A 14,700-nucleotide genomic window follows, 5' to 3' on the forward strand; every position below is an offset into this window, starting at 1 on the left:
TTGAGGTTCATTCTTCTTAAAACAATGAGCACAACAAAGAAAAAAGATGAAGAAAAGGAAATTGCATTTTTAAGGGAAAAGATAAGAATTCTCAACAGAGAAAGAGATATTGAAAAAAGAATGAGGTTTTTTTAGTTATTTTTTGAAAGATATACTCTAAAATTGAACATTTGAAATTAACATATTTCTTATCAACTTTTTAAAGGCAAAAACCCGCTGAGTCAAAAGAGCAGCTCGAATCAAAGATACTTGAAGAACAAAAAGCAAGAGCTCTTAAACAAAAGAAAGCTTCTGATCGAGTCGAAGCTATTCACAGGGCAGCACTCGTTGGCGACCTTTCAAAAGCAGAAAAAACACTGAAGTCTCATCAAGATGGTCCGTATTAATTTTATTTTAGATTTTTTAATATTAATATTTTTGACTTCTTTATTAAAGACATATCGAGTGATCAGCAAATTCAAAAACGACTTGAAAATTACATGGAATACAAAAGGAAGCTCGAAGGAGCGAATGTGCGAGTACAAAAAGCTTTGGCAGAGGTTTGAAAAAAAACTGTTTATCCAAATTTAGAAAATATTTTTGAAACAAATAGACCGAGATGAATTTGTCTAAGGGGCTTCAAGACTTTATTCCAGACCTTGTGATTATTCCACGAGCAGCTGTTCCAGTTTCACCAACAGGTCCACGCTCCGTTTCCTCCTTCAACACTTTCGACAAAGACAACGATAGGATAGTTGTTGGAGGAGAACTAATGACCGAAAAGGAGTTTGTAGAAACGACCAGACTGAATGTGGGTGTGCTGATGGAAGCGCTGACACGCAGCGAAGACCAGAAGCAGCTGTCAGAAGTGTGGGAGTGGGCGTGCAAGCGCGAGATGGGGTACACAAGCGATGTGAAGCGGCTGGCATCGCTGGAGAACACGAATGCAGTCATTCAGAGGAATGTGGACAGCTCAGCAGCTGAAGTGGATGGGATGCTGAGTGCTGTGAAGGAGACGAAGGAGACAGCGTGGGGGCAGTGGGTGAGGCTGCAGGAGGCGCTGGCGAAGAAGCTGGAGGAGAAAGAGAAAGAGAAAGATCTGAGGAAGAAGTTGAGGGAGAGAAGGAAGAAGAAAAAGAAGAAGGAGAAGGAAGGAGAGGAAAATGGAGGAGGCGGCGGAGGAGGAGGAGAGAACGCAGGGGAAGGAGAGGAAGGCAGCGCTGTCAGGACAAGGGCGATGAAGAAAGGGAAAGAAAACGAAGGTTCTGAAGCGAACAAAGAGGAAGAAGGAGAATATGAGAAGGAGAATGAGAATGAGAACGACTTGTCTGCTTCATCAGATTCGATGGAAGTGGAGGAGATGCTGTTGGAAGCAGTGACATCAGCAAATGCAGAGGCGAAGAGTGGAATGGAAGGAGAAGGGAGGAAGAAAGGGAGCGTGGGAGGAGGAGGAGGAGGAAGTGGAGGAGGTGATGACTTGGGAAGGTTGAGGGCGATTATGAAGAACTTGGAAGCGTCGATGTCGAATATGAAGGCGAAGATGCGGGCGAAGGAGACTGCTGCGCAGAAGATGAAGGAAAAGTACGAGAAGCAGCTGGCCGAGGTGCAGAAGGAGAAAGAGAGCGGAATCGAGACGAAGATTCAGCTGGAGACAGAGCTGCAGCAGAGGCAGATGACAGCAGCAGATCAGATGAAGAAGATGCAAAAGGAGCTGAAGAAGAGGGAAGATTACATTCTTCAGCTGCAGTCACAATTGGACTTAATGAAAAGACAAGTTAAAGAGCTACCCTCACTTTCCTCTTCTTCTCTTCTTACTCCTTCACCTTCAACTTCCTCCTCCTCTTCTTCCTCTTCTTCTTCTTCATCGCATGCCCCCTTTCTTTCAGCAATGAACCGAAAAGAGAATTCGATCTTCCTCTCTTCCTCTTCTCTCTCTCACCCAACTTCTGTCTTCACTCCGCCTGCCACTTCAACATCCGCAAACACAAACACCCCCACTTCTCCATCGGCTTTGCCTTCGCCTTCTACCTTCTCTACAGCCACAAATGCTGCAACCAACACATCATCATCATCATCTTCTTCTTCTTCCTCTTCCTCTTCTTCTCTTCCTCCCTCAAACATGCTGACGCTTTTAATCACTTCTTCTCATTCACTTCAATCACTTTCTGATCAAACACAGCAACAAACAGACTACCCTCCTTCTTCTGCCTCTGCCTCTGCTTCTCTCTCTCCTTTCCCTTCCATTCCACTCACACCATCTCAATCTTCATCTCAACAATCATCATCATCATCATCTTCTTCTTCTTCTTCATCTTCCTCTTCCTCTTCCTCCTCTTCATCTTCCTCTTCCTCCTCTTCTTCTCTCTCCCCCTCCCTCCAATCCTACTCGACCTCTCCTCTTCAGATGGAGCGTGCAAAGACACGTGACTTCGTTTCTTCTTCTCCACTCTCCACTTCCCACACAGCACCCGAATTCTCCCCCGCCATGTCGCCTTATTCGCTCGTCTCACCTTCCTCTTCGTCTGTCGTGCAGACCTCGCTTTCCTCGGCCTTCTCGTCAAATTCTCTTGTTTCTGAACAATCGATCCCCATTTCACCCACTCCAGACACACCTTCCATCTCTGCTCATTCGTTTTTTCCTCTGACAACTACAAGTTCATCATCATCATCTTCTTCTTCATCTTCTTCTTCTTCTTCCTCCTCCTCCTCTTCTTTCACTTCATCTACTGCTTCTCTTCCTTCCATCTCTCAGCCTCACCCTCCTCTGACTCCTTCTTCTCAAAAGGTGAAGAAAGGGAAGAAAGGAGGAAGAATAAATTCACAAGGGAAACTGGGAAAAGGAAGAAAAAAGGGGAAAAGTGGGAATGAAATGCCGTTGTCACCTTCATCTGCGATGAATGGAGGGTTGTTTGGAAGAGGAGCGTCGAGCTTGGATGAAGACGAGGAAGACGATGAAGATGCACCGTTTGTGTTTTTCAGCCAGTTCAAGAAGAAGAAGAATGAGAAAAAGAAAGGAGGGGAAGGAGGAGGAGGAGGAGGAGGAGGGAGTGATGATAACAGCTCGTTAATGTCACCATCGTCAAGAGAAGATGCCGGCTTTTCAGATGGGGATGGGCACACAGAAGGAGAAGAAGACGATGGAAGGACAGAAAGGTCGAAGAATACGATTGGATCAGTGAGAGGAGAGAGAGAAAGAGAAAGAGAGAGAGAAGGAGAAGGAGAAGGAGAAGAGAAAGAGGATAAATTGCACTGTATGACGTTGCTGGAATTGATGGCAGAAGATCCAGAGTCGATGATAGACAACGAAGAAAGCGCGTTTCAGAAGAGGACAATGTCAATAGCAGAGCAGTGGAAGAAGAGGAAAGAGGAGTTGGATGAGTGGAAGGCGAAGATCGAGCAGCAGAAGGCGAAGTATGGCGAGATGCCGCAGCAAACAATCGAGGAAGAGAAAGAAAAGACAGAGAAGACGTTGAAGGGGAAGGGGAAAGGGAGAGGAAGAGGGAGAGGGAAGGCGATGTTATCACGACAGGATTCGATGAGGAAGATGAAAGGAAGAGATTTCATGAGGCCTGCCTCAATTCTGACTGACTCGACTTCTCCTTCCACGTTTGCAATGCCCCCGACTACACCTTCATCAGCATCTGCACTGCAGAGATTGAGAGAAAGAAGAAGGCAGAACTCGTCTTCTTGCCTTGTTCCTCCTCCACTCACAAGCACTTCTTCTTCATCTTCTTCCTCATCCTCCTCATCCTCCTCATCCTCCTCATCCTCCTCATCCTCCTCTTGCTCTGTTCTTCCTACGCCTCTCTCCTCCTTCGGCGTTATTGCCTCCCAATTAGCATATTCCTCCTCTTCAACCGATGTCAGTAGTGTCGGCAGTACGGGAAGTAATCAAAGTTTAGAGAGAAAAGGAAGCAAAAGAGGAAGTTCTCATTCATCTGCTGGCTCAACGGGGGGTTCAGGAAGACGAGTTTCGGCATCTGTTTCAGCATCTTCTTCGGCGCTGGTGCTGGCGAGGGGGCCGCAGAGGAGGAAGGAGAAAGAGAAGGAGAAAGAGAGAGAAAAAGAAAAAGAGAAAGAGAAAGAGAGGGAGAAGGAACGAGAGAGAGAAAAGAGGAAGGAGAAAGAGGAAGAAAAAGAGAAAGAGAAAGGAGCACGGAGAAATATGAAGCCAGCACCGATTGTTCCTGTTTCTCCGTCGGACACAGCAACACAAATGACGCAAACACCGAGTTCATGGAATGACAGAAGAAGATCCTATTCTTCGGATAGCGTTTCGTTAATGTCTTCTTTCTCTTCTCCTTCTTCGGTTTCTTCTTCTTCCTCTTCTTCTTCGATTTCTTCTTCCTTTTCGTTGACACATACGAACAGCTTGCCAGCTCATTTGCACAAAGAAAGGAAGAAAAATGGGGAAGGAAACGAAGAAGATGATATTCAATCACAACCTCATCATCATCATCACAAAAGACATAAACTTAGAAATCATCACCACCACCATCATCATGACTCAACATTCCCTTCTTCTTCTTCTCTTTCATCTGCTTTGTCTTCAACACACACACCTTCCTTTTCTTCTTCTTCTTCTCCCTCTGCTCCTTTTCCTGATCCCAATGAACCGCCCAAACACCATCACAGGCACCACAAGCATTCACAACGTCATCATAACAATAGACATCATCATCATCATCATCATCATCGCAATCATCTGAACAGCAACTCATCTCCTTCCCTTTCTTCCTCCCTCTCTTCTTTCTCTCTCCATCCTTCTTTCCTTTCCGACTCGCAAAACGATCTCTCCGCAGAAACAGACATTTGTGTCAGAACATTGACAGACACTCGCTCTGCGAAGAGAACAGGAAAGAGGAACGTTTCGACATCTTCGCTGTCAACCAGAGAAGATCCATTGAATGTGAGCGGAGGGAGAAAAGGTGGGAGAAGGAGGAAGAGGAGAGGAGGAAGAGGAGGAAGAGGAGGAAGAGGAGAAAGAGGAGAAAGAGGAGAAGGTGGAGAAGATGAGGATTATGCTGATGAGGACAATGATGACGGGCAAGGAGATGAAGACGAAGGAGGAAAAGGAGGAAAAGGAAGAAGAAGAAGTGGGAAGAAAGTGCCATCTGAATTGGATTTGCATGCACTGGAGATAGCGAAGATGATGGACTTGTCATCACAGTCACTTTCTCAGCTGGCATTCAATGAAAGACCAGCTATACTGCCTACCCCAACAAGGGATATGTTGGGTACTCCATTTGGAGGAGGAAGAGAGAGGGAGAGGGAGAAAGGAGGGGAGAAGACGAATGAAGAGGGTGAAGGAGGAAGAGAAGGAAGAGAAGTGAGTGGAGAAGCAAATGGAGAGCGAACACAACAGAACTTATCGTCAATCACACCAAAATCAGCATATGGAGGAGGAGGAGCATTGAACACTTTAAGCACTTCTTTGTCTTCGTCTTCATCAGCATCTGGCTTTCCCCCTGCGTCAGGCAAGCATTCATTTGCCTTTGGATACGAAGCACATCCGCTTTTGGCGTTTATTGATGTGGATGTGAGGGCAAAAGCAGCAAAGAAGATTGCTTTTGTTCATTCCTCGTCGAGCAAGTCGCTTTTGAATGGAGAAGAAGGAAAGGGAGAAGACAAAGGAGAAGGAGAAGGAAGTTGTTCGAAGGAGAAGAGGAAGACAATGAACTGGAAGCAGATACATCGAGTGAGATCAGAGAAAGATCTGAAAATAGGAAGATGGGAAGACAACAGCGAGTCAGGCATTCAATCAGTGCGAAGCGAGACAGGAGAAGATGCGGGGGCATACGAGATGAATTCTGGTTCATCATCATCTTCTTCTTCTTCTTCCTCCTCCTCCTCCTCTTTTTCATCTTCTCCAATGGATGACTCAAAGAATCCATCAGAAGATGGCTCAGATGGAATGAATGGGCAGACAAATGCATCAACTGGTGCTTTTCCTGACTCAAATTCTTCTTCTTCTTCTTCCTCTTCCTCTTCTCTTTTCCCTTCCAATCAACAAGCAAACGAACAAGGAGATAACAACCAAGCGTCCACAGATATCTCTTCCTCTGTCTCTTCTTCTCTCCCTCTGCCTCCCAAGCTGCATCACCCATATCTTTCCTCTCAGCTTCCCAGCTCCATTCCCATCCCTGTTGACATCTCCTCTTTTACTTCTTTGTCTCTTCAGGGTGTTCCCATCAAGACTGTCTCAAATGGCAATCAAAATACATCCAAATTGAGAAGAAATAACAGTAATAATAACAATAATAGCAATAATAGCAATGATAATAGTAATCACAATAAAACATCTGCCATTCGTCGCAAGCGCCTTCCTCGCCCGACATCAGCCGATGGAGCTAAAATCAAGCTGTTGAAACATCTTGTGTTTGAGAAGGTGATTATTGATGAGAACTTTGCGAATGATGCAGCGATTGTTGGGGTGAGGTTGCAGCCTGTGCCGAGAAAGCAGCTGTTGAGCGTGCTGAAGAGGAAGTGGATGAACGAGGAGAACAGAAAGAGAGGAGACGAGGAGAAGGAGAAGGAGATGAAGGAAGGGAGAGAGAAGGAGGAGAGGAGGGAGAAGAGGAGGAGGGAGAGAATGAGGGAGAAAGAGAAGGAGAGAGAGAGGAAGAGGAGAAGAGAAAGAAGACTGAAGATTCGTGGAGAAGGAGGAGAAGGAGGAGAAGGAGGAGAAGGAGGAGGAGAGGGAGAAGGAAATGAAGAAGGAAACACACAAACAGATTCAGAAAGCAGATCAGCAGGGCATTCACTTTCAAGTTGGTATTCATTGCAGAGTGAAGGAGAAGGAGGAGAAAGAGGAGAAAGAGGAAAGAAGAGGGAAGGAAGGAGCAAGCGATCAGGTTCATCTGAGCTGATTGTGGCGGGTGAGGCAGTTCATCAGCACCACAGAGAGAGAGGGAAGCAGTCAAGACATCATCACTCACGTCATCACGGACATCATGGGAGGAGAGAAGGAGACAGAGGAAGTGTTGGAAGCGTTGGGAGAGAAGGAGAAGGAGAAGAAGGAGGAGAAGGAAAAGAAGGAGAAAGAGGAGAAAGGAATGAAGAAGAAGAAGAGGCGAATCGGAAGAGAAGAGAAGAGAGAAGAAGACAAAGAGCACAGCAGTTTCCATTTCTTGACCAGAATGTGCAGTCATCTTCATCTCATCATCATCACAAAAGACAAAATCAGTCTTTTACATTGGAAACCCCTCATGCCACGCCAATTGGAGCAAATGGAGAAGAAGAAAGATTTGGTGACGTGTCAGATGAAGGGGGAGGAAGAGAAGGCGGAGGAAATGAAGGAGGAGAAGGAAGCAATATTATTGCTGCTTCTTCTCTTTCTTCCTCTTCTTCCTCTTCCTCTTCCTCTTCTTCTCTCTCTCCTTCCCTCAAAGATCGCAATGTCAACATCACTGTTGACACCCAGCCATCTGATGTGCAGTTGTTGCTGTCTCATTCTCCTGTCCATTTTCCTCGTTTGTCTCAGCAAAACCAGAATGCTCAAAGAGAAGCAGAGAAAGTTTTGTGGAAGATTCCTTCCTCTTTCGCCCCACTCCACGCACAGCACACAAACATCAGCTCTAATTCCAACATGAACATCAATCCAAGCACAAACACAAGAGAATTGGGTGTTTCTCCGCCAAATGGAATGTTTCTGTCGAATCAGGAGCAGATCATCCAGATGGCAAGAGAGTTTGCTTTCAGACCTTCCACTCAGCCATCTGCCTCTTCTTCTTTTCCTTCTTCATTCTCCTCTTCCTCCTCTTCCTCCTCTTCCTCTTCCTCTTCCATTTACAATGTTGATATTCCTGTTCGCCCATTCACTTCTGATGTGACATCTTCCTCTTCCTCTTCCTCTTCTTCTCTTTTTGTTCCTCAATCATCTTCTATTGCTGCTTCTCTCTATCCAATTTCTTTCTTATCTTCTTCTTCTTCTTCCTCCTCTTCTTCTTTCTCTCCTCCTCCTCCTCCTCCTCCTCCCATCATTCGTCGTTCTCTTTCTCCTCCACACACATCTGCTTCTTCTTCCTCTTCCTCCTCTTCCTCCTCCTCTTCTTCTTTCAATCGCTCTTCTCTTTCTCCTCCTCTTGTTCGCTTCGACCAAACAAAATCTGACAAATTTGGCAGACCAATCAAAAGTGGCTCGCCTTTCGTTTCTGAAAGAACATTTGCTTCTCAGCAGCCATCATCATCTTCCTCTTCCTCTTCCTCTTCCTTCTCTCCCTCCTCCTTCATCACCACTCGCCAGATCCGCCAGAGTTACTCTGCCACATCCAAACCCTTCTCCTCTTCACGTGCCTTTTCCTCCTCTTCCAAATACCCTCACCCTCCTCTTCGCCCTTCCCCCGCACGTGATTTGTCTAAGCAATTGGATGTCTATGGTGTATCTGCTTATCCTCTTCCTCTGCCAACGTCTGCTTCATTCAATCAGAATCAGATTCATCCATCAGCTTCTTCTTCCTCCTCCTCCTCCTCTTCTTCTTCCTCCTCTTCTCTTTCCTCTCGCCTCTCCTCTCCTTCTCATCTTCAGCGCACGTATTCAGACAACATAGACAACATCATCAGTCTCAGACAATCCAACTCAGAAGGAGAAAGAGTGAAAAGTGCAACCGCGTCAGCCACCACACGACGAGGCAATTTAGACACATTTTCTCGTCGCTCCTCTTCTTCTGCTTCTTCTTCGTTCAAGCCACACAACAGAATAAACACTCCATTGCATTCGAATGGGAACGAGAGAGGGGTTGGGGTGATGGGGAGGAAGGGAGGAAGAGAAGGAGGAGGAGGAAATGGAGGAGGAAGTGATCTTTCGATGAGACGTTCTATTTCATTTATGCCTTCTTCCTCCTCCTCCTCTTCTTCTTCCTCTTCTTTTCGTGTGGCAGAAGATGCGATTGATCCAACACTCACTCCTTTGAGACAGATACAACCATCTTCTTCTTCCTCTTCTTCTTCCTCTTCTTCTTCTTCCTCTTCCTCTAATAATGCACAAGATGAATTCAACAGCTATTTATCATCTCAAAACACATCATCTTCCTCTTCTTCTTCTTCTTCTTCTTCTTCTCATTTGACTCTTCCTTCTCTTCGCACTTCGCAAAGCCCTCCTTTCAGAGACAGACAACATTCTTCTCCTTTCCCTTCACTCCAATTTGAGTCTTCTTTTCAATCATTCGACCCTTCTCCCTCCATCACCCTCACTTCTCCTATGAAACGCCCTTCTTCTTCTATTTCTTCTTCTTCTTCCTCCTCCTCCTCTTATCAAAACTCTTCTTCTTCTTCCTCTTCTTCCTCTTCTTCCTCTTCCACTCCATTTGATCCACTTGAGTGGCAGAGGAAGAGAGCGAAGACACCTGGCTCTTTTGCACAGGCACTCGCAAAAACAGCTCAAAAACCTGCTTCCGTCTTCCTCGCTCCTCTTTATGTGTCAAACACACCTTATTCTTCTTCTTCATCATCATCTTCTTCATCATCATCTTCTTCTTCTTCTCAATCTGATTCATTTGCTTATTCAGTCAATCAACACAACAAGAATAGGAATTCTGCTCAAAATAGCAGTACTTCTGAGTCATCATCAACATCAACTTCTTCTTCTTCTTCTTCCACTTCACCTTCGCCTTCACCTTCTTCATCTTCTTCTTCAGACACTTCAACTCCAGTTCGTCTTCCTTCTCCTTCTTCACGTGGATATCCTTCCTCTTCTTCTTCCTCTTCCTCTTCTTCTTCTTCCTTTTATCGTCCGGCTTCTCCTCGTATTCCATCAACCACTCCAATCATTTGCACCCCTCCTCCTTCCACTGCCATCTCTCCTTCTGTCCCTTCTTCTCCTCCTCTTGTCATTTCATCTTCTTCTTCGTTCCCTTATTCTTCTTCTTCTTCTTCGTCGTCGTCATCGTCTTCTTCTTCTGAAGATGAAAGCAAACCTTTCCTTTCAGACTTCTTATCAGATGACGACACATCACCCGCTGTACAGCAAACACCCTCAGCATCTCAATCATCATCATCTTCTTCTTCCTCTTCCTCTTCTTCTTCTTCTTCTCCTGCTTTCAGCAGTTTAACTGATCTTCCCCCCATTTTGTACACCTCCACTTCATTTGCGCCTTCTTCTCTTTCTCCTTCCTTTCAACAACAACAGCAACATAATTATCAGCATCAACAGCTTTCTTTATCTATACGCCCTTCTTCCTCTTTCTCTTCTTCTTCTTCTTCTTCTTCTTCTTCTTCTTCTTCTCCATACAAATCAACAGTTAAGCCGAGAAAGGATCATTTGGCAGATCCAACGCTTTCTTCTTGGAATCAGCTCAAAAAATCTGATAAAACATCAGACAAATCTCTGTTTGCCTCTCGAATAGCAGAGGCACTTTCTTAGTTAATTCTTCATTTTTTGTTGGAAAATCATCATGACAAAGAATTTTTTGGCAATTTATTGAATTCTTTTGAATGCAATTAAGAATTGATTGCTTTTCTTAAAGCATCTGTTGAGTTCATTCAATGTTTTATAGACAATTTTTATTTCACTGTTCCATTTATTTTCATACATTTTTTGTTTTTAAATTTTTAAATATTTTCATTTTTTATTCTTCAATTAGCTCTACATAATCAAGTTATGAAGATCAAAGAATTTTTTTTAAAAAAAAATTTACAAAGTGAGACATATATATAATTTTTATCATGAATGCTTTTAACGAGAAGATAAAAAGTGATTTAAAGAAATTTCGCGTTTTGCGAGAGAATATTGTTGTGAGAAGTGATTCATTTCGCAAAATGTGATTCTAGATGTGAACTCATGCCTGTAAAGACTTTTTCAAAATAAACAATCTCTCCAGAAAAGGAATATTACTAAAAGCCCCACATTCCTCCTCCCATTCCTCCATTGCAGCCATATCCGCCTCCATTCATATTGTTTATTCCAGCTGCATTCGCAAAAGAATTTGCCGCGCCTCCAAAGTTTGAATTTCCAAACGCATTATTTAAAGAAGCGCATCCACGTGCATTCCCCATGTTATAGCCAGTTTGCCCAGACCAACTATTTTCTTGAATGTTTCTCACAAGATATTCATTTCCTTGATGAATTTGATATTCATTTGTTTCATAAGCTCCAGAAGCTCCAATATCGACATCAGCGTTCACTGAATTCACAGCATAAGCATCTTGCCCATAGCCTACATTATCAACTCCAGCACCATAAGCATTTGCATTTGCTTCTTGTGCATATCCACCTCCAACTCCTCCACCTCCATATCCTCCTGCTCCAACTGGCCATCCACCCCATCCACCCCATCCACCCCACGCAGGAAATCCGCATCCTCCCCAACCACCATTTCCCCAATTCCCGCATAATCCATAAAATGATATTCCATATAAATTGCTAAATAAAAGGCCTAATGCCAACGAAATCATCAATGCTTTATAAAATCGTCGATATTATAAAAATATAAACTTTAAAACAAACTAAAATACGAGCACAATCACTGTAGAAATATCTACAAAAAATAAATCACTTACCAATCATCGTAATATGTTATGGTTAAGTACCCATTCTTTTTTGAAAATTTTGAGAGAACGAAATATTTAATTCAAAATTTGTGAATTAATTTATTTAATTCATTGCTTGAAACAAATGAAAAATTCATAGACTCTTTCAGAACACATATCTTCTTGTATTTTCTTTTTCGTAAATTTATTGTGTTTTTTTTTTTTTTTTTTTTTTTTTTTTTTTTTTTTTTTAAAAGTTCAACGGAGAAAAGCCACATTCTGATTTGAAACATGTTTTCATATCAAGTCGAAACGACTTATTGACTTATTCTGATTTGATTGCAAAAAAAGACTGCATCAATTTGTGATTAATTATAAATAAGCAAAAACGATTAGATAATGCTTATCCCTCTTTCTTTGATAAAAATTCATTCATTTCAAAATTGATTTTCCGGTTCGATTTCAGAAATATTTCAAAAACATAATTGTCTAAAAAGAACATTATTTTTCTTTTGTCATGAAACAATAATAGTTTGCTAAAGAAGTGAACAACTACCCTTGGTGGAAAACCCGGTAGTTGGTGACTCGAAATAGTCGGATTTTTCAACGTTAAAGTCATCTCAATTCTTTTTGAGTATTCTTGTTTTTGTTTTATAAGATTTTTGTGAATGTTAAATTTTATGTTTGTTAATAAAAGTGGGTGATTTAAATTAGAAAATTATTTTTTATATTTGATCAAAACCATAAAGATGAAAAAAGCATGCAGAAAGCTCAACTACAGCTTAAGAGAAAGGTTTGCAATAAAATGTTTCAGCGGGCATTTAAAACAATTTATATGTCTTTTAACTTGCAATAATTATTTTAGTGAATATACATGTAGTATACCTTTTTTTCGAAGATCGTATATTTTTTGTGATAAGCTATTAAAAGAAAGATTGCTGTCTGCTATTTTTTTGTATTATGTTTATTTTATTGTTTTTTGTTGAATGCTATTATTTAAATCTTCGAAAACGAAGTTTGAACGGCACAGTTTTACGCACATATTTTTGAAGTTTATTTGTGTTTAACTTGCTCAATGATAAGTGAAACATTGATTTTTTGTTATTTAAACAAGCTAGTTGCTGTTGTTTAAATTTTGATATGCATCAATGCATATTCAGTGAGAATTTTGAAATATTTTGTTTATTGAAATTTCTTCAATTCTTTTTATGCAAAATTAGTTATCTCCTTTTTTTATCATTTTTCTTTAATCTATACTCAATACGTTGTATGTGTTGTTTTTATTTCTTTAAATTCTTTTTTGTCACAAATATTTTTCATGAATTATTTTTCTTAATTTTTATTTTTTATTATTTTATTATTTTGTGAATTTACCTGCTTGTGTATTTTTTGCAGACATATGTTGAATATTAAACAAAATTCATATTTATCAATAAATCTCAATGACTTTTATTGATGACAATTTTTGTTATTTGAACAAATTGAACAAAAACAACATTTTTCATTTGAAAGTTAATAAAGATTTAAAACTACAGCATATTTCAATTTGCAACACAAGTGTTCAATAAATAAATAATTGAACATAAAAATTCGAAAGACAAAATTTCACATAAATACAATCTTAAAACACATTCTTTCAAAATAATGAATAAAATAATTCATGAAAAATATTTGTGACAAAAAAGAATTTAAAGAAATAAAAACAACACATACAACGTATTGAGTATAGATTAAAGAAAAATGATAAAAAAAGGAGATAACTAATTTTGCATAAAAAGAATTGAAGAAATTTCAATAAACAAAATATTTCAAAATTCTCACTGAATATGCATTGATGCATATCAAAATTTAAACAACAGCAACTAGCTTGTTTAAATAACAAAAAATCAATGTTTCACTTATCATTGAGCAAGTTAAACACAAATAAACTTCAAAAATATGTGCGTAAAACTGTGCCGTTCAAACTTCGTTTTCGAAGATTTAAATAATAGCATTCAACAAAAAACAATAAAATAAACATAATACAAAAAAATAGCAGACAGCAATCTTTCTTTTAATAGCTTATCACAAAAAATATACGATCTTCGAAAAAAAGGTATACTACATGTATATTCACTAAAATAATTATTGCAAGTTAAAAGACATATAAATTGTTTTAAATGCCCGCTGAAACATTTTATTGCAAACCTTTCTCTTAAGCTGTAGTTGAGCTTTCTGCATGCTTTTTTCATCTTTATGGTTTTGATCAAATATAAAAAATAATTTTCTAATTTAAATCACCCACTTTTATTAACAAACATAAAATTTAACATTCACAAAAATCTTATAAAACAAAAACAAGAATACTCAAAAAGAATTGAGATGACTTTAACGTTGAAAAATCCGACTATTTCGAGTCACCAACTACCGTGTTTTCCACCAAGGGTATCCAAATTAAAACCCTTTTTTTTTTTCAATCATAAAATTCAACAATAAAAACATATCCCTGTCAAAGAATATTGAGATTATATATATATTATGAAATCACAATATCCGTGAAGTGTTTTGAGAAACATTTAGCCCCATAATAACATAAAAATTCCTGCACTTTTTCTTTTCCGTTTTCCGGAGTTTCATGAATATATTGAGAAATATTTCTGATGAAACTTGCACAAACATTTATTTATTTTTCATTTTTACATGGATGAAGAGGGAATTTTCAGTTTGTTTCAGTAATTTTAACAAACAGAAAATTTCTCATTTTGAAGGCAGATAAAGCACAAATGTTTTTATTCACTTTCCTTCCTGCTCTATAATTTGTATTATTACGAAAACTCTGCTTTTACACCTTAACCTAATGATATCAATAACTAAATGGCATATTTTTGAAAAATGATTCATTCAAGGCCATTCCACGTGATACCTGAGCAAAATAGACATATTTAGTATAACTGTTTGTTTTTATATGTGTTTCTTTTTGACCAATTTTATTTACTTCAGAAATGCTGCAATTGGTTCGAAAATGCAAAAGAAATGATTGTTTTCAAGACTCGGAATCTGAGGGGAAAGCAGATCTCAGAGCTTCAACAACAGAAATGCCAAATGAATTGAAGGTTTGAGGTTTTCTTTTAACAAAATTATTTTTGATATTTGCTTTTAGGAACGTTTTATTCAATCATCAGAAAATGGATTATTTTGATTATTAATCACAGAAACTTTCAAATCCTTCTCCGATTGCACAAAGATGTGAATAACATAACAACACAATAGCGAAAA

At 40.1% G+C, this 14,700-nt stretch overlaps 2 protein-coding genes across 2 annotated transcripts; one reads left to right on the plus strand and one right to left on the minus strand.

Annotated features, from left to right (window-relative positions):
* Nucleotides 1–24: 24 nt before the first annotated feature.
* MONOS_7694 (uncharacterized protein) lies at nucleotides 25–10,339 on the plus strand (the record flags this gene model as incomplete). Its single annotated transcript, XM_067878039.1, has 4 exons — nucleotides 25–125; nucleotides 206–375; nucleotides 436–539; nucleotides 593–10,339. The coding sequence occupies 4 exons, from the start codon at nucleotides 25–27 to the stop codon at nucleotides 10,337–10,339; spliced, it is 10,122 nt and encodes a 3,373-aa protein (XP_067724874.1).
* A 223-nt stretch (nucleotides 10,340–10,562) lies between these two features.
* Nucleotides 10,563–11,386, minus strand: MONOS_7695 (uncharacterized protein). Its single transcript, XM_067878040.1, has one exon. The coding sequence runs from the start codon at nucleotides 11,368–11,370 to the stop codon at nucleotides 10,810–10,812; it is 561 nt and encodes a 186-aa protein (XP_067724875.1). The 5' UTR covers nucleotides 11,371–11,386; the 3' UTR covers nucleotides 10,563–10,809.
* Between the last annotated feature and the right edge of the window lie 3,314 nt (nucleotides 11,387–14,700).

This window comes from Monocercomonoides exilis (assembly GCF_001643675.1).
Source record: "Monocercomonoides exilis strain PA203 chromosome Unknown scaffold31-1199392, whole genome shotgun sequence".
NCBI lineage: Eukaryota > Preaxostyla > Oxymonadida > Polymastigidae > Monocercomonoides > Monocercomonoides exilis.